This window comes from Pundamilia nyererei, unplaced genomic scaffold (assembly GCF_000239375.1).
Source record: "Pundamilia nyererei isolate P.nyererei 1_Seehausen unplaced genomic scaffold, PunNye1.0 scaffold00052, whole genome shotgun sequence".
Lineage (NCBI taxonomy): Eukaryota > Metazoa > Chordata > Actinopteri > Cichliformes > Cichlidae > Pundamilia > Pundamilia nyererei.
This window is the reverse complement of record NW_005187453.1, coordinates 2,188,917-2,212,338: the sequence shown is the minus strand read 5'-3', so window position 1 is coordinate 2,212,338 and position 23,422 is coordinate 2,188,917. Positions and strand designations below refer to the sequence as shown.

Below are 23,422 nucleotides of genomic sequence, written 5' to 3'. Positions count from 1 at the left end.
GGGGAACCAATTTATATGCATTACAACAGACTTCAATGCAGGGGCATTTAATCTAGACAGATTTTTAGGTAACTGTTAAAAAAAAAAGGAATTTCACACCTAAATAATCTTCTGCGATCGGCTCACTCAGTGTCTTAAAGGTTTCTCTCTATAGAACATGTGAATGTACAGGTGTTACATGCATGTCAATGGGAACAGGGAGTAGCATGAGCAGATGAGAGAAACTGGCATACCCATTTTTAAACAGCTATTTTTTGTGTGTAGAATACTTCAACTGGATTGCTGCCTCCAATTTTAAAATAGCCCTGAGATTCTCATAAATGGCAAGAATAAGAAATGAAAGAAAGAAAAAGTGCCCCTTGTTCATTTTTCTATTCTGCAGAAGGGTGGTGAAATGAGCTTAACCACTGTTACCGGCGCTCTTCTCGAAATAGAGTGGCACATTACACCTCGAATAGGTCGAGATGAGGGCCAAAGGAATGAGCTGGTGAAGAGCGAGACAGTGTGTGCCCTTACATGCCATGAAGTGGATATTCAGGACAAAACATCCAAGCCCACATCAACTGATTTCTGCTGCCTTATAAAGATATGATCTAAGAGTCTTAATTTTAAATAAGATCAGTTTTTCTGAAGAATCTTACAGATCACAATATTAAAGGGAAAAAACAGCACTGCCCAAACTTTCCTGCTCTAAAGTTATTTAGTACAATTCAACATGTAGTGCTCATGAGTCCCATGATCCAAATAAACAAACAGAGGTTATGTATGTAATCTCTTTTTATATTTTCATGTATTGTTTTTCTTCATAGGCCAAACATTCATTTTTCAAGAGTGAGGTAAAAGTCCATCTAATATTCCTTACCATTGATAGGTTTCTGGTGCAAGGAGTCGACAAAGTTGCGGGGATTCTCTATGGTGTACTTGATGTTGCGGATAGTCTGCGCGCCACCACCCTCGCTCCACAAACCCTTCTTAGAGGCCTTTGACTGGTCCTCCAAGTCACACAGTCTGGCCTGCTCTGGACTGAAAAAACCAAAACCAAAAAATGAACACCCACAAAAAACACTTTTCAAAATTTTGACCGCTCTTAAAGCTGTAAAATCTGTATGGTGCTAAATGTATATGCAAGAAATAACATCGCTAACTTTTCTCTATATGAGCTTTGTGATGCAATTTTAAATATGTGGAAAACTATGGGAGAGATATTTTGCCAATTGACAAGCCCTCTATTCTATGAGAACTTGAATGCAGCCGCAGTGTGTGGGCTCATCACTGCAGGGGCAGTTGAGTTTCTCTAATTTTAACAAACCGCGAGACCAAAACGAAAAACTCCATGGCAACTATAAAAGATTCCCTTCGGTGAAAACGCAATGCAGCATGAAACCTTGCCACTGCGGCGCTACTTTATATGTGGCTTCTCACCAACCTTGAAATTTAAATGATTTCTGTTAAAGAACACAGGTGCATTAAAGCTGTAACAGCTTGAGTTAAATATTGTTATATGTTACAAACAGCACCTACAAAGATTAGCGGGTCTTTGAGCACCATAAAGCCGTTCTGACAACCACCACTGGCTCAGCGTGTTAACAAGCTGCAATTAATTTCACACTGGTTAGAGAGACACACACACATTGTATTTAACAAGCAGGAAAAGGTTTTGATTGTAGAGTCGCTACCCTTGTTAAGTTCAACATGCTTCTCTTATGCCGGCTGTCGATTCAAAGCTCTATACCAGTAGGCCAAAAAATTACCATAACAATAACTAAAATTACAACAACTGACTTCTGTCATGTTGGCTTCATCGCAAATTCACAGAACTACAGTCCCAACTGGAGGGTTTTTATTCCCACACAACAAAACTGTCACAAGCTATGCAAAAGTGATAATTAAAAAAAAGAAAAGGACCGTATGTGCTTGCAATGGTTTTTAGCTTTGTTAAATTAAGTGCCGGTTCCAAAAAAAACTGCACTCTTGTATTATTGGCAACCAGCTGATGACCAGATTACAACTGCTTAAAAATGTATCTGAGCATTTTGTGAAGCGACAATAACAGTGTTTAACAGCTCCTTCAAAAGCAGCCACGCAGCTGGCTACAAACGCCATAATTAATTCCATGCTGGCTTCCTAAATTGTGCAGCCTAATGCCATTTGAGAGGCCTCGCACAACTTTAATTATTCAGAACTTCAATTGGCCAGCGGGTTTTTGTTTTTCCAAGAAGCAAAGGCCGACCGACTGGGAGTTGCGGTCTGTGACAAGAGGTTTTTAAAAATAAACAGAGAAATTGAAATTTTTTCGCATCTTGCTTCACTTTGCAGAGCCAACAAAGTGGCTCGCATTTAAAATGCCACACACATACGGACACACATATCCCCCCCCATCTCCAGCTGTGTGCTCTTAATTGGGCTTTTGGCCACGCGCCCAAAATGCAGTCAAGTTCACTTTCCCCTCTACACTGATTTAGCTACAAACTTCAGATTGAATTGAAACAGTTTCTTGCTTACTGAGCAACAATGGTGAAACTTTTCTGTAAGAAGTCAATTTTGTTTAAGCTACTTAGTATTTAAGAACCAGACGGGAACAGAAACCTACAAAGATACAGAAAGAGAAACTAAGAATGCAATCAAGGAATGCAGACTGAAGAAAAATAATAAAGCCACAAAATAAAAGGAGAGCAACTCATAAGCAGAAATTGGTTAAGATATAGAAATAACTTCATGTGTGGAGGAAGACGATAGCAAACTTATCCATGTCTCCAAATAGACCGCTTTCTTTTTAGGTCAGCAACTCTTCCAACCAACACTACTTCAAATCAAAACAGATATTGACGGGTGAGAGAGCGAAATACTGAGCAAGACTGCTGGAGAAACAAGGGCCAAGGAGAAGCTTTCCAATTCCCTTATATTTGAACATGCTGTAGGCTAAATCTTTCATCACCTCATGTCTCCCTTGTGCAACCCAAAATACCATAAACAGATACAAAAATGCGGAACTTTAGTAAACGGTTCCCTCTAGTCTTCATACAGTTTGAAGAGGTTATAGTAAGTCATGCTCCCTGGTGTACTTGACTGGAAGGGTTCCACTCCCTGTGAATAGTGAGACCTAGAAGAAAAACAGCTTATCCCTCAGACAGTTACACCCCTCCACTAGTACTCCTCTGGGGCTCCAGTTAAAAAGAAGCAACGGGAGGGATTGGGGGGGGGGGGGCCTCTGATGGGTGGGCTTTATAAACCAATAAGTCGAGCTCCCCCTTCATCCTGTGGCTTTAATATTTCACAAGGAAAGTGCAACACACTGGAATCTAACCAATTTTCAGGGTCTAGCTTTTCTTTGTAAACAGATTACCAATTTACAAAGAAAAAGCAGGCAGACATAGTGACAGAGACTAAGATGCAAAACTAAAAAGATGAGACTGATGACTGAACTCAATACAGTCCCCTTATGGTTCAGCACTACAGACAGCATTTTCTACGACTGATCAAGTCAAAGCAAAAATCATTCAAATGATGAATCTGTTAGCTTCGATATGAAAGCTAAACACATATTTCAATTCTAACTTCTAAAGGAGAAAAAGAAAGGAAAAAAAAACAGAATAGTCATAGTTTTCTTATAAATGGCGCTGGTAGCATTACAAAAAGTGTCATTAAATACAGTACCATCCTAACACGGTGTACTGCTGTGCACCAAATTTGTGAACAGGCTAAGCTGCAGCTTCAGTTTCTGAGCACATGTTTAACCGCACTGTCCAAAGCCATCATCATTATCATCAGCTCCATAATTATCACACCATAGTTTGTATGATCAATGTAGCCAGTCATGAAGAGCAATGATACTGTTGGTTAGTGCACTCGCAAAAAACTGAGGCCTCCAGTCCTTCCTGAATAATGGGTTCCCCCTTTGGCCAAATGATGCCAGCTTACACTTTAAGCATAATTTACATTAGTGCTTGTTCTAGGCCATTGCGCAGAATGCTTGAAATAGGTCATTAGTTGCAAAATAGTCACATCATCTCTGTTCATATTGGAAGATATAAATGTAGCAGCGTGAGTCAAATTGCTTGTAATGTGTGTAATGTGCAAATACTGCCACTGGGGGGGATATACAGCACTCTGTCCTATAGCTCTGCATGTGCAAGTGTATTTAGAGAATTACTGCCTAAGGGCAATGTGGCAGAAAAGAGTTTCAGAGGGACACTGATATAGCAGCAGGGTAATGCTGCCACCATCTGGGATACTTTGGCTCCATCTCAATTCTCTACAGTCTAACTAGTTGAGGACTTATGTATATCTCCCTACGGATTTTCCAGTTTTGTACTGCGATAAGCCTTAGCAAGAAGATTACCTCATGTTGCCAAAAGTGATTTCCTCCTTGTTCCAAGTGCGAAGTGTTTAGATGCAAATTAAACTCTCTGACATCAAAATTACTTTAATAGCACTGACTGAGCCGGCAATCTTTAAGTGGAACAAATCTACAATATCAGTTACATATATAATGACCCACTTATGGTTTGTTGTGCCAACATATTTGATTATGGCACCCTAGCACATAAAATACAACCAACTAAAATTGTACATAGCACGCACTCTATGCAGATGCCACCTGAAAGCTTCATGTATGCAAAAATGTTACTACATCTGACATCATAGGATAGTCTATGCTACTGTTATGGCAAAGTTACCAGGGTGCTCAGTCACTTTCAGCACAGCAAACATCTAAACCGCCTGCAGTCACAGCAGCAGATAAAATGCACAAGACTGGGACTGAACATGTCTCTCATGTATCTTTGAGATGCCAACCACCTTGGAGAACACCCTAAGTGGCAAAAGCATGTACACCCTAACGTTCTACCTCGTCATTTAGATAAAAACATTCATCTCTTGTATGCTTCTGATTTCCCTGTCCTAAAGCGCTGTTGTATAAACATACACACTTTCGTTTTGTCTTGATGACAAAGCTATAAAGACCTAATGTTTGAAAGTCTGTCCACTCTTTACTGGAGCCAATGTTATATAATGCATGTTGCCACGGATCATTTGCATGTAAGCAATGAAGCTGAAAGGACTAAAAGTGACCCAGTCTGAATGACAATGCTGTCATGTTAGCAGACTGATGATGCCAGTAATGTTTCTCTCAGTTAATAAAACAAATGGCCACATTATTTTTAAAACATCCTCATTTTAGTTTCTAGTTCCTAGTTTTAGTCTCTGCACATAGATGACATTAGAGCTGGGCGATATGAGATTTTTTCATATCACGATATGTTTTTTTCCATTTCAGTCGATAACGATATCTATCACGATATAAGCCAAATAACTATATTTGTAAGATTTAAATGTGCCGTTGCTCACAAGTAAAATGTGAAATAATCAGCAGCTTGTTTTGATTTAAATATTTATTTCTCATAATAAGTTCAACAGGGTAGATGTACTTAAGGAACATGAGACTTTTTCAGATAAATAAAGGCAAATATTGCAAACTACACAAAAGGCAGCCGCTAAAGCGTTTAAGTTTCAAAATAGAACAAACGAAACAGACTAAATTGTCAATTCCACTTAGAAACAAAATATTAATTCTAAAAATAAATCTTAGTTTGTTTTACAGAAGAACAGACAAAACTGACTAACTTTTGTCAATATCAAATAAACTGAGAACTAAAAGGAAATTCTCAATCTCTCCTTGTTGTATAGCTGAGCTTTTCAAACAGTTTTAACAGTTACTTTAGTCTGACAAAAGCCGAATGACGAATTAGCGCTTCCAGTCAGAGACTGAGGCTACATCCACACGTACACGGGTATTTTTGAAAACTGAGATTTTCCGTTTTCGTTTTAAAAAATAATCCCGTCCACACATAAAGGGAGAAATGAAGGAAAACGCTGCTATGAACATGCCAAAGGAGCAGGTGGCGCTAGATTCCTAACCGTGCAGAAATGTTGGCCAATCAGAAGTCTAGAAGCCTCGGTGGGAAAAAGTAAACAAAGCTGGGGCATAGAAGCAGAACCGAGTCGTATGTGTGGACGGACAGTAACTGTGTGTATATGTAAGCATTTAAACACTGCAGAGAGTAGAATTAACAGTAACAGTATTGTAGAAATTCATTTCACCGAAACAATAACGTGGCGCACAGTGTGACGCATGCACCAGTTTATTGTATTTCCAGACTTGCTTTCGGCACATTTACAGTGCACGCTACTCTGTTTTTTGTCAGACTTGAAATAGCCGAAATACCTTCACACTACGGAACTTCTATGGCTCTTCCGTTCGACAATCTCTCCGGCATTGGAACCATCATCTGTTTTCTCTTCGGTCACGCTCGGTTGATTTTTCTAGTCGGCACACTCATTTCCTCCATTACGCGCTGGCTCCATTACCCCTGGCTGCTTCCCAAACAAACACACGTGCAGCTTGGCACTTGTGCTGTACGTAACAAGTCACGCGACGTGACGCTGCGGCTGTGATTGGTTCGGCTCTGGGCTACTTAATTTGGATTGGCTGCCTTTTTTTTTTTTTTTTTTTTTAAGAGGACAAGAGCGGGGAGGTCTATCGCGATAGCTTAATTTCTCTATCGAGTAAAAGTTATATCGCGATACATATCATTATCGTTCTATCGCCCAGCTCTAGATGACATCTTTATCTTATAAAGGATATCTTATATCCATCCAGATCAAATTAGACCATGTCTTTGAAAAAAACAAAACCATTCATTAGAATTGTGAAATTACCAACTTGGATCAGGTCTAGACCTGCTGTGCTGTCATCTGGCTGGAGAAGATTCTGAGTAATTATTTACTTTTGCTTTCACTACCAAGCTAAAGCTTTCATAGACGTAACATAGGGTTTAGAGATGTAGAGCACTCATTGATACAACAATTATAATCAATAACTAGACAAGACAAGACAAAACAAGCCTCAAAACAATTTGAGCACAGAAGAAGGATGTATCAGGTACATTTCTATCTGGTCTTTCTGAATAGGCCGTCTGCACTGACCTTGACAGACTCGAGTAACTCCTGCTACCATCACCCTGACATTTTAACCATATCACATCCCAAACATATGTTGAATAAACAAAACATTCTTGAAAGCAGTCGAAGAACTCATTGTGAGTGGATAGTTTTCTTGAATCTTATTTCTGCAGGTGTCTTCCCTCACTTACATACTGCACTTTTTAAACAATAACAGAAAAGTTTATTACTCATTATGGGTGATTTGTTTTTCAAATATTCTGATTTTTAAAAAAAAAACATATATTATCCAGTAAGTGTACTTTTTAAGCTCTTATTATAAATTCTGCATCAGCCACAATGCAATGGGATCGGATCGGCAGCAACACCTAAACGTGTTGACATCGTGTCCCACGAGAAGTATTCACGAGTACTGTCTAATCATGTGTCAGCAATGCCTGTGATCTCAACTACATACTTACATACTTTTATGACAATTACTTTTACACAGCTGCAATGCTATGGTGCCTTTTTTTTCCTCAACATAATTAAAACATACACAGAAGCTACATGCAAAAAAAAAAAAAAAAAGTCTCCCAACTGGTTAAAAAAACACAACTATGTTTAAGATTCCAAAAATCATAAAAAATGAAACTCTTAAAACAAACACTAATACATAACAGAAAGAACAGAACCAAAAATCTTACTTGTTCCCTCTGAATCCTTCCCTGCGGACTGTGGCAAGGCCTTCGGACACTAAGGACTCAGCAATGTTTTCACCTGTTGTGTCTAAAATAAAAAGAAAGACAAAGAAAATGTATTACCATCACTAGTCTACCGCAATGTACCATCAGAAAATTGCAAGGGTAAAAAGAAAGGCAGGGCATCCGGTTCCTAGGGAGGTCCCAGGAGTTAGAAAAAAAGCAACCTATGTTTTCCACATAATGACATGGCTTTATAATAGAAATACAAACTAAAGTTACAATTTTAAAAAGAAGCATAATTGTAGTTTAAGAAATGGCACTACACCTTTCCCCAGGTAGACCATGCCGTATTCCCTGTGCATATTCTTGTATTCCACTGTGAAGCACACTTCTTTGCCGATTAGCTTCTTCCGCAGGAACTCTCTGGCTTGGAAGGCCCATGGCTACATTGCAGACAAGAAAAGGTGACATTTGACTCATCAGTAGATGTCAGTATCAGTAGATGTAAACAAATAGTAAAGACATACTGGCTCAGGTACAAATCCAATCCTTTCTTTTGGATAAAACATGTTGGGGAACCACCTACAGCTTAAACTTCCGTTAGCCTCCAAGGTTCACAGCCACAAGACCAGCATAAAGGTGTGTTGTATTGACATGAAAATAGCCACACTAATGCTGGCCCCTTCTTAAATATGTCACTGAAACAATTAAAATTGTGTACTAACGCTATGTCCCTGATGCACATGCAAATGACTTGATTCATTTGGTCAATGTCTCAGCAAGTGTGCACATTTCCTTTATGTGAGGAACCAGCCAAATCAACAAATGCAGGTCCTTTAAATTTCATTAAGCATATGACCTGCACTTACTCTTTAACACACTGACTCAGATTTTTCCACGACACACCATTATTGGTAACATACTGACACTGATATGTGTCAAACATAAATATAAACACAAACCAACAGAACCGCTCACCTCATCAGGGGTGTCCTTGCTGTCGGGTTGGCCCTGTGCGGCTCGGCGGGCCAAGGCCCCAGCTCGGATATTGCTGAGATTGATCTGACGCTCTGGGGGTGGGCCACCTCGAGGCTGACCCCGAACTATGATGGCACAGCCTGACAAGACCTGGCAAAGAAGACAATATAAATGGTCAATTCGGTACGACAGAAGCAAAAGTACGAATATTGGTTAAAAACACCACAGATTCTGCTCTTAAACCATAATAATTTCACACACACACAGATGTGAATAAAAGCTGTGGAATTATTTAAATTGGTGTGGAATTATTTAAATTGGTGTGGAATTATTTAAATTGGTGTGACATTAAATACAATTAGTCAGCAAAAGAGGAAATCAACAGTGTGGATGCTAATGTGCCTGTACAATTGACTGGAAAGGAGCTTCGTACTACGTTACTATGGTGACTGTCATTCAAATGCAAGGCGAGATCAGCCCATGTGATGGCACAGACGATATATTTTTTAAATAAAGATAACCTCCTGTCGGGTTTGACAACCATGGCATTTACACAAATCTGAGCAAACAACCTTTATCTGCTAACTCCCCAGGGTGTCTGCAGGAAGCATCACTGGGTGTTGTTGATCTAAGATCTGCTCTAGATAAATCAAATCAAAGGTGCTCCCACTAACCGACTCCACTCCCTACAAGTAAAGGCAAAACAGAGGTGTAGCTGTAACGAGTAACAGACAGTTTGGGGGGGGGGGGGAGAGACGAACCCATTCCTCTCTACACCCTGAATTTTCTGCCTAACTCACTGATCACCTTTCTCAAATACAAACTCCTTCATAACAAAAAAAACAGTTGTTCAGACTTCTTGTCATGCATCATAATGCATCAACTTCTTTCAGTGTTTTCAAAGGCTGTTGTTGTGATTTGGTCCTATTTAAATAAATTGAATTGAAAGACTGGGAAGCATCGTTCTTTAATAGAGTGCAGAAATTGGACAGTAGTTTTTTGTCTGTTTGTTTCAAGTACGGAGGTCTGTATGGGCCACAAAGGGCAGTTGAAAAAACAAACAAACAACAACACTAACTTATTAATTTTGTCAGCTCATTCAAATGTTAAATGACTTAATTGAAACACACCATGAAACTGTCATCATGAGAGGTGCTTAAACGGATCTGTATGTACCAATTATATGTATGAAAATTGTTTTAAACAAAGTAAGATAGCAGAAGTGCCCAGGCTGAAACTGAAAATACACGAGAAAAAAAACTGACACTGAATAAAGTTTCCCATGACTCAACCCTAAGCAACATATGGACAAACATAGGTTACACACAACCGAGATGAATGGCAGATTATAGGGGGCAAGAAAACTGCAGCTACGTGTCAGTTTTCTCTGGCTGGTTTTAACCAGCACACCGAGAAAATCCCTCGTCTGTGGCTTCAGCTGACGGGACACATCAGCCAGCTACTATCTTACAATGTCTGGAGCCCCGCCGTTATTAACAGACACTTTGAAGCTAGAAGATGTTTCAGCGGAACCCGCAGGAAACCGTGACAAAACGCGAAACGGCAACTAGAGGACAGGAGTTTCTCAACTTAGTTTATACGCTAGTCTGGGAAGCATTGATTAAACTGGTTTAGTCTGCGCTACTGCTCAACACAAAGTGGACAGTGTTTACAGACACAACGAACTTTGTTCATATAAGTAACCAGTTGCTTTAAAGTAAATATAAGTTAGCTATTGGCTAGCATAGCCGTTAGCTGAGAAACTAAACATCTGGTGTCGTTACAGCTCCCACGTTACTAAAATGCAGTAGTTCCTAGGTAATTCGTCTACAAGAAAATTTGACTCAAACCAGTCAGTGGGTTTTAAAACAACTCAATTCCAATAAACTTTGAATTTCTAACCAAATAGTTTCCAGCTAACTATCAAGATAGCGACCATGCTAATGTTTCCTTCTGCTTACTAGCAGGCTAACAGATTTAGTGGCGAATCGCCTAAGATAGTTATTTAAACTTGTCAGCACCACATTGTCAACAGATCGTATTATTTGTAACGTCAAATAAGATCACTTAAGGCTATATGAGTTTTATGAGCCTTTATTAGCCCTTGGGTCCCTGAGCTAACTAGCTGCCTCCCTACACTCACGCAGTGTGTACACATATCCACGTTAGGCTCTTTACCATCTTCACGATTCCTCTTTGCAGAGGAGGAGCCGAAGCAGAGGCTGTCTGAGCTGGTCCCGAAACAGATGCCATGTCCACCGGTTTGAGATTCAACGCCGTTAACGGGTAACCAGGCAAGTGAGCTGGGACTCTGAGGTGAGTGACTGTTCTAATGAAAGCCAAGAGAAAAAGGCTGAACACCGATCAACACACACGTTATACCGGAAACACACTTTGCCACGCACGTGAAAATACTTCCGGGTCTGGAGACCAGCGTCAATGGAAGTTAACGGAGATGCTTTTTGACCGCGTAAGCGACTTGAAATAAAGACTTCCGGTGCAAGAGGTACGACACGTCAGCACAGTGTTACCCCAGTTAACGCTGCCTTCAAGCCGTGTCGGAAAAACGTAAATTTCGTCACACACCTCCAAAGCGACAAATAAAATACATTAAAGGTTGGTCGATGGAAACAAAGAATATGTATTATAAACAATAATAACAGTGAAATAACGCAGATATATTCACAAATTTTAGCTTTAGAGCGGCAAGACTGAGATGGTTTGGACATTTGCAGAGGAAGGATAGTGGATATACTGGAGATATTGAATATGAAGCTGACAGGCAGGAGGAACAGAGGAAAACCAAAGAGAAGGTTTGTGGATGTCGTGAAGGACATGCTTAGTCTTGGTGTGATAGTGGTCTGTGTAAGTGATATTTCAAATAAAAGGCCAAACTGCCTGTATTGATTCTCCAGTTTAATCATACTGGAAGAAACCATCAGAATATCTGAATAATCACATCCTTCAATTACATCAATGAATAAACACAATCTCCCAGAAATTCCTTGTACTGATTTGCAGTAAGGGAAGAAGTGGAATCAAACTATGCTGCTAAAATGTCTCCAACAGAATGCCAAGCATAAAGGTTTTGTTTTTTTCACTTCGGTTTGTCACCTGTGTTCTGTATATGAGCAGTGTGATATAGGCAGTTATGAAATTGCATACTTTAATGACTGATTATGCAGATCTAGAGAGTGCTTTTCCATTTGTAAACACTCTTCATTTTCATCACTATCATGATAGTTTTGGGCTTTAACTGTTTGAACTGTTCTTTTTTTCAGAGGGGAATGATTGTACAGCAAACATGTTTTATGACTAAAATAAGAATTGGGTGTTTCGTTTAGACATTGGAAAGGTTTCTTGGAGCTAATTCTAAACAACTGTAGATTTGAAGATCATCAGTTCAAACAGCTGTACATAAGTACAAGTTAGTTGGTTGTTTCACCACTTTGTCAAAGTCTGGAGGAAGACCTGGACTCTCACCCTTAGATGGAAGGGCATTTGTTAGGATGTTCGGGAACATCCCACAAACAATCAGAGCTCAAGGCTGCCATGAACTGGAAACTGCTGGAACACTAGGGTCACTGTCCACACTGAAGCAAGTTTTCCATGGGCTGTATCGACCAAGAAAGGAGACTCTGGTCTAAAATCAACACCGCCAAGCTTGACTGAATGTTGCAGCTGCACATGTGGACAAGCCAAATGCCTTTTAGAGAAAAGTTTTACTGGTACATTGCACAAAGTGGATGGAGTAATGAAGAAGGAGGACTACCTCCAGATTCTTTAACTTTACCTCAATTCAAAATCTAGATGGGTGAAACTTGAACACATTTGGGTGTTCCAACAACACATCAAAACTGGTTTTGAAATAAGTAATGCAGTCTAGCATTACGTTTCTGGAATGGATGTCTCAAAGCTCCAGCTTCAGCACAACTGAAAATCTGTGCTTAAAAGTTAAGTCCATGTCAGGAAACCAACCAATTTGAATGAACTTGACCAATTTAGACAAGAAGGGTAGTCAAATAGCCAGCCAGAATGTTACCATTAGCTTGTTTGAGGTATGTACATATTTAAGCCTGCATGTATAATTTTACTGTAAAGAACTATATGTATACTGTGGATTAGTGAAAATCGAAAATATAGTCAAACTTGTACACCACATTCTTGCTTTCTAAAGTTAAAGATGTAAGCTGAGCAATCATTTCATGCTGGAAAAAAGCAGTTCAAAGAAACCATTTAAAGCCCAGAATTACCATGACATTCATGCTCATGATGAGTGCGGGTGACCACAGCTGTATTTTCCCTCTAAGTAACATGAATACTGGGCTATGCTGATGCATTGGTGTATATGTAGACTGAGTTATACTGACATGACGTCCTTTTTAAATAAATAAATAAATAAATAAATAAAGGAGTATTATTTGAAAAAACATACGGGGTAATTTAAAAATGATAATCTCCCCAACAGCGATGCTGACTCCATTATTTAAAATACTGTCAGCAGTCTGCAGGATGTGCAGCAGAGTAAAAAAGTGTCTTGAAGATAAGTTTTTAACAGTTTTCAAGGTATTGCTAGAAACTTGGACAATTACCCCATTATTCTCACTTTTCACTATTATTATAATTCATGCATTTACGTATATTTATATATTTCATGTAAAGGTTAATCTCCGTTATGGGCTTTTTAAAACTCTGGTTAGTATTCAAGTTGGCAGGACTGTCATCCTTCTCCATAGATAGATAGACAGACTATAGTGGTCCAAAGTCAGCATTGTTTAGGTAAGTAGTGTAAGTAGTGTGTGGTGATATTAATGTAAAATCCACATGAATGGGAGAAAGATAAGATAAGATAAGATAACCTTTATTAGTCCCACACGTGGGAAATTTGTTTTGTCACAGCAGGAAGTGGACAGTGCAAAAGTTATGAGGCAAAAATTAGGATACAATAAGAATAAATACAGTACACAACTGTACAGGATAGAATAAATAAAATACTATATACAGTAGAATAAAATAAAATAAATATACAATAAGATAAAAATAGAATACAAATACAAATGCTATATACAACTGAGTAAAAATACAACGATGACAGAAAGGATTATTGCACTTAGTATTATAAAACTAATATAAACTAATATTTCCTAACCTAACATTGCCTCAAAATAGGTCAGTGCTTACTTCCCCTATCAGTAGTTTTAATGCTGTGTTTGATTCATGTATATCTGATTTCAATTTGTATTCATCTTCTTGTATTTTGTGTGTACATATATACACATTTCACGTTCATTTTACGTCCTATAAATAGTATCACCAAGTCTTAAACCTGGTAGTCTTTACTGTTTTCACATGTTTGTATGTTCAGGTCAGTCAATCAGTGATTGCAAGGGAAGTTTTTACTAGCTTGTTGACAGCTAAATATTGTCCAACACACACAGGAGCTCACCCAAGCATAGAACATATAAAGGTTCAACTGGTTTATTGACAAAACAGAACAAAACAAAGGCAGGCCAGAACATTGTGTTCTTGGGCACCTGGTGACCGTTAAATTGGAGCTGCTAATAAAACTTTTGATGCTTTAAACCAGTGTGAAATCAAACCCTTTGAACTAAATCAAATCATAGAATTGACGATCTAAAAATGCTTGTATTTTTGTTGTTATTTTTAATCGTTTAGGTATATTACATTTTTAAAAAAAAAATCAAATGTTATTGAGCATGCTTTGATATGGCAAAGCTGCACAAGGTTTAAGGGGGAAATCCAGATAAAATATATTTATCATTTTCTGTGTCCGTGCTGCAGAACACAGAAGAAACAAAGCGCAAAATGTATATTTATATTAAAACGTGTTTAAAAAAGGATAAATAGTGATTTCTTTTCGTTTGCATAAAGTTTGGTTTGGGGATCTATGAAAATGTAAAATAAATAAATAAATCAAATCCTAATGATTAAAAAGTGGGGGGGGTTAGGTTGCGACTAAATGTTGGGAAACCTGGTCATGTGGAACATGAAGCATTGCAAGAATGACTTACCTTGCATAAAATGTGTGAATAACGCGTGTATTTTCCAAATTTAAGCTGTTAAAAAATATAATCAGCATTAGTTTTTTTTAGTTCCGTCAAGTAAAAAATCAAATCAAATAAAAATAAGCATTTAAGTCACATTTACACTTAATGCCATGTTAAGACAGACTGTTTCCGTCTTTTATCCTGCTATCTGCGGCCATGCAACCGCATGTAGGATATCTAACAATGATTAAAAACTGAAACAATCACCTCCATTCATAGAATGCGGGAACATTTACGATCTTAAAATTCAAAAAGGTCAACATTCCTTGAATCGCGTTGCCATCTCGTAACAGGATGGAGGAAACTGACCATGAAAACGAGTTCGTTGCGCACACAGCTACTCGGTGCGCTTTGGAGAGGTTGTGGTAACCTTTTTACGCGGCTGAGTTTTTCACAGTTCTAAACGCTTTAGGACACAGTAAAGCAGTAAAGCACCAATACGCAAGTTTTTATACACAAGACAAAGATCTATGGCATATAACTACAACGCATATATTGTCCGTGGCACTATTTAAGCGCTGAAACTCACCCCTTCCCCTGGCGAGCACATACTAAAATTTACGCACAACAAAAACGTGTTGCTGTCTTAACAACACAGCATAAGTTCTTTAATTATTCTCGTTTGGCACACACTGTATGTGCAGTAAAGTACTATAAATCAATGACCACGCTGACTCGCTGGTAATAAATAGAAACCGTCGCCCTGGTCGTTCTTTGTGTCGGTTGGCAAGGAGATGATGGTGTCCAAAAATGGCTGTCCTCTATCCAACCTGGCTGATTGTACACACAGTATTATTATCCTCTAACTCGTGGTTAATGTATAATTTGGGCCATATGGCATTTTAAAATCTAAGCCTTTATTTCGGTGGCACTTCGATCTGTGTGGACCCAACTAATGATTCAATTAGTCATTAAACAGACCAAAAGACTAGCCTCGTGTGGGTTTTCACATAGGCTAATATTTGCTCGTCAAATATTTCCCTTTGAAACGTTTACAACGTATTTTTATCTGTTGGCTGCCCAAGGAACATCTGTGAGGGTTGTTTTAGCCTCCCTCTTCTGCATAAAAAGAGGTCCCCCAATTGGCCCTTTCCTTGCGCCCATATAGGAGTCTATTTGTTCACGTTTTGAAAGAAAATGTAATAAAGAGACTTTGTGATGGATTTATGATTTATCAAAAGCACTTTACCATATGGCAGTCGTCATAGGAGCAGATTTCCAAATGTTTGTTTTATGAAAGGAGACCAGAGATCATTTTAATCTGAGCCACTTAACCTAGGAGAGGATGTTCAAGTCACGTGACCCACTAAAGTATGAGAAACACACTGATGTTGACCATGTAGTTTCTTTGAAACAAGACGGTTAGGTATGTATTTTCGTTACATTAAGAAGAGCCAAAGCAGAAAAGAGAAGGACTGAAGTGTGCTCCGCTGAAAACTGCATTGTCTAATTAAGACTGCAACCAGCTACTGCGCAAAAGGAAGCTCTTTGAGTTCCCAAGCTCGGATATTACTCTTTTGTGTGTCAGCTGCTGGAGCAGTGCACGGGCTACTAGACGTTAAAAACAGACTTAATCTATTTGTTTGTGACGCTTTAGATGATCAGACATTGCCAAGAAATTTAGTTAAGTGCGCTCAGGTGGCATCAGCTTTGCCCAAGTGTGCAGTGTGTAATATCCCACTAGTAGATGGTGCAAAGATGCTGACATGATGTGGGGGTAGGTTATATCTGATTGGATGTTTCACACTATGACATGTCTAGATGTTATTATAACAACAAAAACCGAGCTCTAATTTTGGCTTGCCGGAACGCTTTGTGGGAAATTCTTCTACAAAATACATTCCTATCACTCACTTGGTCTTCCCCCGTCTGCATTTGCTTTTAAAATAGGCTACTTGAAACGTGCTTTGTGAATCTCCGAAAAGGATCAGAATACAGGTGGTTTTAAAGCTAGGATATTGTTCTATGTCCGAAGATTCTGGCCGCTTAAACGCACCAACTTGAAGCACATGTCCAGCCTTTAACACGCACATTCTCTTTCAAAGCAGTAGACTATTTACATTTCAGGAATCGGATCACCACGTCATGTTGAGGTGTGCAGGTCTATAAATTGCTGCTGAAGGGTGGGATTCCTCTCACTGTAATTCGTTCACCAGACTGGAGTGGAGTTACCGCGACAATTTCGTTCATTCTAATTTATCGCATTCTTCACATTGCAGTCCAAGGTCTCCCCCCTCTCTGGAAAAAAGTTCTTATAGTTTTGACTTCAGTTTCATCATCAAGGCTGGGAGCAAAGAGAGATGTGCGGAACGAACACTGATCTGGAAAATAAAGGTTCATTTTCATTTTTTAACCACTTATTTATATTCGTTGCAAATCAGTGAATATGGATTAGATATGAACGACAGTAAGACATTTTAGTGGACTCGTTGTATTCGGTTAATTAGAAAAAATAACCAATTTAGTATGTGTTGTGATAAGGTGGTGGAAGTGTCAACCAGTTAGGAGGAATGTTTCTCAACGGAAGACCGCTCCCACAACCCAAGAGACGAAAAATGATTCAGCTGGCCTTGGAGGGAGTCCGTCCAAGCCAGATCTCCAGGATACTCAGGGTACGGTAACCTGAATAGTGAAAAACAACAACAACAACAACAACAAAAAACAACAACTTTGGATTTCGAAAAAATAAGCTATTGCGATGTTAGGTTAAATGCAGCATCAACGGATTATTCTTGTTTAACACAGTGGAGCTCACTTGCATCTTTAGGTGTCCAACGGGTGCGTCAGTAAGATCCTGAGCCGCTACCGGCGCACAGGACTCCTGGAACCCAAGACCATCGGTGGGAGCCGCCCCCGACTTCTCACCCCCGGTGTCATCTCCACGATCATCCAGTGCAAAAGGGAAAATCCGACTATTTTTGCTTGGGAAATCCGAAAACGTCTCGCAGCGGCGCGGATATGCAAGGCCTCCAACGTCCCCAGCGTAAGTAAGATTACAATTCAAATGTACTTTAACTACACTGAAACGATTCCAGCACTTGATGGTGTTTTGTGCACACTGTGTTCTGCAAGGTGTCGTCCATAAATAGGATTTTAAGAAAGATCCACTTGGACCGCGGATCATCGTGGATGGACCTCAACGCTGATGTCAGGGTTGAGCAGGGTAAGTAACTTGGTCCTTGGAGAAGTCATTTATAACGGTTTAGGAAGACTATCGAGTTTGATCAGAATTTTTATTACTGAACATGACAATTTAACACATACATGTATAAATATTAACTGCATGTAGTCTGTGTGTTTCCATATGTGCAGATTTGTATTCTCTGGCTCAAGAAGAAGCAAAGAAGTTTGAGAAGTTTGAGACAGGGTGCAGTAAAAAACAGAAATCCAAAGGTGTGCAGCACAGAATCCGCACCACCTTTACGCCAGAGCAGAGCAGAGCACTTGAGCAAGGTGACTTAAAACCTCTTCAGCTATTTCAAACTAACACAATGCATAATTTTTAGACTCAGTAATAGTTAAAGATCTATTTCTCTGTGTTGAATCAGAATTCTCTCGCAGCCAGTATGCTGACATGTACACAAGAGAGAAGCTATCTGCTGAAATTAAACTTCCCGAGGACACCATCAAGGTAGACTTTTCATCAATTTTAGCATCAAGAAATTCATATACATTTAAGCTGTCTGTTCCTGAGGTGTGGCTTCTGTCCCTCAAAGGTCTGGTTTTCTAACAGACGTGCTAAATGGAGAAGAGAAGCCAAGCAGAGAGGTAGTACGCAGAGTAAGTGTGAGTGTGTGTCTGTGTGTGATGCACACATACTTGGGAGCTGAGTGTGGGTGGCAAGGATGTGTTAAGAATGTGTATAATTTGACCACTGGACAATAATAAATGGAGCTGAACACACTGGTAGTGGAAAGTCCTCCTGAACACATCGATTCTTGCCTCATAGATGTTAAAATGTGTTTCTTTGTAGCAGCTGAAGACTTTGAAAAGCAAAGTGACTTTGTTCCTGTGAATCCAACAATGACATACAGCTTCACATCTCAACAGGTACTGTGGAAACCAGTGATATCTACTTTAAAGCCCTTAAAACATGCCGCTGTGAATGTTTTTCCGAGCAATGCTAGCCAATTTCCAAATGAGATTTCTGTGTTTTTAACAAACGTCTGGTGACATTGTGGCATTTAAACTTTGTTTATGCGGTTTCCAAGGCAACTGGAATGGCAAAAGTCAATGCGGACAGCTCCTCGTACAGCACTGTTGCAAGGAAGCTGCAAAATTGCTGCTTCTTCCCAACAGAAACAGGTGAGATCCAGGAAAACTGTCTTTGACCAAATCACTGTCTTTAATAATCTTTCTCTGTTTGATTATGAGGATTTTCATTCAATTTAATTTTTATTCATATTGATAGAGAGTATTTAAGAATGATGTTAAAGAAGCTGGAGATTAGCTTGATTGTAGTTTAGCTGAATATGATATAAAGGTCAGTGATGAGAGTACATGTTATAAAAAGTTTCATTCCCTGTGATGGGCTTGGGTTTGAATTTACTAAACTGCTAAAAATCTATTAAGAATCCAATGATCCTGATTATGAACTAATTTAAGGTTGCACAAAAAAGGTATTATTCTAATATTTTCCCTCCTACCTGTCTGTTGGTCATCATATAAAGTTGCCTATCTATGAAGCCATATGTTAAACATGTAATACATTTATGTCGGTTTCACAAGTCATTTGGGATTTGTAGGGATGGTAAACTCTATTCAGTATTTATGTGTTTATTCGTTTAAATATGAACAATAGGGTAGGTGTAGGGTAAAGCCTGCCTGTTGGATCACAATATCACTTAAAATCACTACTCTCAATTGTTCCTAAGTACATACTGTACTATCTTAATTTCTATGCAATAACTTTTCAGAAATTAAAGAAAATAATCTTTTCCCCCTTGACGTACAGCCGTGAGGAATTCTGAATGTCCGACATCCTCATTTCCCCATCTGCCGAGTGACATGCAAAACATAGACAAAACTCCTCTGGATCTCCACAGAGATGGATACAGTTTTCCACTGGTTCCCCACCACACAGACATGAGGAGAACCTGCCCTTTGGCAACAAAGACAGGGGGGGCAGACTGCCCTGTGATTCAACAGTGGAACCAGCAGGGAATGCCGTTTACCTGGAGTCAGTTTCAAACAAATGAGCAGTTTCTGTTGGTCCCGGATGTGAATCAGCATCTCTACATGGACTGATAATGAGACCAGTGGATCAGCGGGAAGAGCTTTTGACTGCTGCTTAATTGCTCGACTGAAGGGACACTTTTCAACCAGTAGAGGGAGACAAAGTATGGACCCAACAATTTTGTCCTTTCCACCCTTTGCCTCTTAATTGCACTGCAGCTCGACTCATCACTTTTCCTTAGGTCTGTGCTGTTAGCATGCAATGTAATTTTTGATTGGTAAGATAATTAAATTAATTCACTAAACCCATTTGCAATGAAGCAAACTTAATGTGACTTTATAGCACCAGAAGGGATGAGAAAATAGATAAGATGAGGATGATAATAAACTTTTTCTTGGAAGAAAGCTTTATTGTTCTTGTTGCTGGGCAACAAGGACAATAAAGTTAGGTTCAAGTTAAAGAAGGTAGAGTTTAGTACTGACAGAGATTATTAAGAGATAAATTTTAATCTCTGAGTATAATCTTTAATGAATACTTTGCTGTGCTCCTCAGTTATATATCAGTTTTAAAGACTTCTTGACTCCTACATAAATGATTGCTCCATGGATCATTTAAGGTTACCACACGATGATATGGACGTGATCTCCTTTATATTGTTAGGCTTGACATTTGTGTCAGTGTAGGAGCGTAAGGAACACTTCCAAGATTTCAGTCCAGGAAAAGCCGGTGGGAGAATCCCTAAAAAAAACCCTAAAGTTTAAATGCGACCTGATATCTGCTCCGCTCGGTATCACTTTTTACGACTGCAACAGGGCAGAGGCATTGAGTTCCTTTATATCCCTTTACTACAGTGAGGAGACAGTAAGTCTCTGAGTTTCCTGATAATTGGTCAGCAGGGGAAAGATTGGGTTCAGAATACAAAAAGCTTGGTCAGCAGCATGGAAGTGGCCTACTGGCGAAATGACCCCCACTGGAATATAACATCACGAAGCCAGATAGTCAAATGATATCTCCACGTTTGTGTTGTGACTGTTTCTGAAACATCCACCAATCTTGCATAAATTGAGGCAAGTTTTAGGATGACTGCATATGAATTTTTAACAGCAGGTACTGAACACATGTATTTAATTTATATGCAGTTTTCAAGTGTTTTTATGCTAATTTATGACACATTTCAGAGATCAGTATTTGACCTTTTATAAGAGTTTTTTTTTCAGCTCCAGTGATTTCTCTACAGTTTGTGCTTCTATAGTAAAATACCCTATGATTTTCTTACAAGATACATTTTTATATGGATTGCACCCATTGTGCCCTTGTGCTTCCCAATATTTTTGGTTGCTAGCATTTCCTCTTCTAAACTCTTCAGCTGTTTTAACCTTTTCTGGATGGAGAAATGTATCCATGAATTCAGGATCTCATAGATTACTTATCTACTGATATTTAATGAAAAATAAAACTAAATCCATTCTGACCTCCTACAGTATTACAAAGTGAATAGTATGTAAAGTCTACAGCAGCGGGCATGCCCAATTCTGCCCAAGGCTTTCATGTGATTTTGTTTTATCTGTTGTACTGCTTTCTTTTTCTTAAGCAATAAACCTGAATACTTAGTGCACTACTTTAAAAGCCTTCATATACTAATTTGACAGAAATATTAATCTTACATCTGGAGGATTCTCTGTATCTTATCTCATATTGAGCAACTAAAACTTTAGGAATTGCTGAAAAGCACATCCAAGTTCAACTGAACCTCACTCTAGTCTGGGATGTCCAAATTTGTTATCCAAATGTTCCTGACATGTTATTATTTATCTCCTTCCCTTGTTGTATGTATGACCCCCGTTGCTTTAGCCACTTAAGAGTATTTATTATACACTAGAATTTGCTTCTCTGACTGATATAAGGACCAAACTGCCAAAAGATGGAGTAAACAGACTCAGAGATGGTGTTTCTGGCATGTTCCTCGCAACATATTCCGCAAAGGAATATGTCAAGCGCTAAGACGGATACAGCTTAGTGTAATGTTAAGGTGTTTATTAAAATAGGAAAATTACAAAAGGTTACAAATTTTGGGAAAGATCACCAATATGAAACAAATCACTAACACAAAATAGCAGCTGTTATATTTTACAGTATACAAACATTTGAACAGAATGATCAAGGAATAAAAATACTCAAGTATGATATTTACAAAAATTACAATTTGTATGAGGCTTTTTATATTAGGGAAAATTAAATAACAGCAACGGTACCTTAAGAGCATTCGTTGTGGTTCATGATCTGCCACATGAGTATTGGTTTTAGCTGTTTAATCAGCCTTTCAGGAAGTTACCTTTCCATAAATTAGCCACTTTACAGACCTTCACTTTGATTGGAAACCTGTGTGAGACTATTAAAGGTTTGCATTCATACAATGATACTGAATACCGTTTGTTTCTTTACAAGAATTCCTGTGAATCCTGGCCAAATGACTTACTCACTGGTTAGAACATAAAACCCATTGACTTACAGCCAAATATATCATTTTTTGTGACTCTACTGTAACATTTCCAACATGATATTTACAGCAGTTATCTTAGAACTGAGAGTTAGAATTTTAGGTTTTAAATGCTGTTGCGACATGCACAAACATCCCCACAGCTACTTTGCTGCTGATAGCTGAGAAACACAAGGCCACTTGGGGCATCATTAGGTTAGGTTCTGGTTATTCTAAAGTTGTGGGAATGAGAGTCTTGTAAGCAAACCACATATTTATTTTTTCTAATCTGTGTAATGCTAAGTTGAAAGTGTCAAAAGTCAATTATGCTCTGATTTTTCATGTAGGGATTTTCCCCTCCCCTGATGATTTTGTTCATCTTGTTTATCCCTTTGCGTGGAACACCATTAATAACTAATATCAATGTTAAAGAAAAAAATGTGACTAACATATTCACCTAACAGACAAAAGATCACTGGTTTGAGCTTGAGAGGACACACAAATCCCTCAGAGGGTGCAGGAAAATGTGTCAAATCAGATATGCATATCCATCCGCTGTAGTGACCCCTTATAAGGGATCAGCCCAAAGAAGCTTTATTAATATGAGCGAAAACTGGATTAATCGGCAACTCTTGTCTCTTGTCAGGTCCTTTTATGAGCTAAAATAAAGTATAGAAGAGTGGTTGCAGTAGTTGTGCTACAGCAGGAACATCAACCAGCCAGCCTGTACCTGAGTAGGTTTTCGCCGTGTGCTCCAGCTTCCTCTTCCTCCATATTAGGTTAACTGGAGATGCTAAATTGGCTGTAGGAGTGAATGTGAACTTAAATTATAGTCTGTCTCCTTCACCCCATTTCAACTATCACTGCCTTAAGAAAAGATTCAAAATTTACCTGTGGGCAAAATAATACCATGAAACAAAGATCCTTGATTTTAAAGTTTGGCCATATGAGGCATATTGTACCTAATATTCTGCTCTGGTCTGTGTTATTTAAATGTCAGGTTTACGCCACAGTTATTTAAAAGTCTGTAATTCTTCGAAACAAGAAATTATCATCAAAATATCATGTGGAATTACAAATT

At 38.8% G+C, this 23,422-nt stretch overlaps 2 protein-coding genes across 3 annotated transcripts in view; one reads left to right on the top strand and one right to left on the bottom strand.

Annotated features, from left to right (window-relative positions):
- Positions 1 to 11,135, bottom strand: part of snd1 (staphylococcal nuclease and tudor domain containing 1) — a 176,916-nt gene extending 165,781 nt beyond the window's left edge. The window contains exons 1-5 of the mRNA XM_013910931.1: positions 10,800 to 11,135; positions 8,622 to 8,771; positions 7,969 to 8,086; positions 7,647 to 7,728; positions 863 to 1,023 (exon numbers count right to left, since the gene is read on the bottom strand). Coding sequence (XP_013766385.1) covers positions 863 to 1,023; positions 7,647 to 7,728; positions 7,969 to 8,086; positions 8,622 to 8,771; positions 10,800 to 10,874 — 586 coding nt within the window. The 5' untranslated portion in view covers positions 10,875 to 11,135. The remainder of the gene's footprint in view (positions 1 to 862; positions 1,024 to 7,646; positions 7,729 to 7,968; positions 8,087 to 8,621; positions 8,772 to 10,799) is intronic.
- Positions 11,136 to 16,931: 5,796 nt separating this feature from the next.
- pax4 (paired box 4) lies at positions 16,932 to 20,229 on the top strand. Of its 2 annotated transcripts, none has more exons than XM_005733477.1 (10): positions 16,932 to 17,023; positions 17,171 to 17,301; positions 17,457 to 17,672; positions 17,762 to 17,852; positions 18,002 to 18,142; positions 18,238 to 18,320; positions 18,406 to 18,469; positions 18,666 to 18,739; positions 18,901 to 18,994; positions 19,644 to 20,229. In XM_005733477.1, exons 1-10 carry the CDS (start codon positions 16,990 to 16,992, stop codon positions 19,934 to 19,936), a joined length of 1,221 nt encoding a protein of 406 aa, XP_005733534.1. In that variant the 5' UTR covers positions 16,932 to 16,989; the 3' UTR covers positions 19,937 to 20,229. The 2 variants fall into 2 exon arrangements, with proteins under 2 accessions (XP_005733534.1, XP_005733533.1); XM_005733476.1 differs by having other exon boundaries at positions 18,663 to 18,739.
- Positions 20,230 to 23,422: the final 3,193 nt, after the last annotated feature.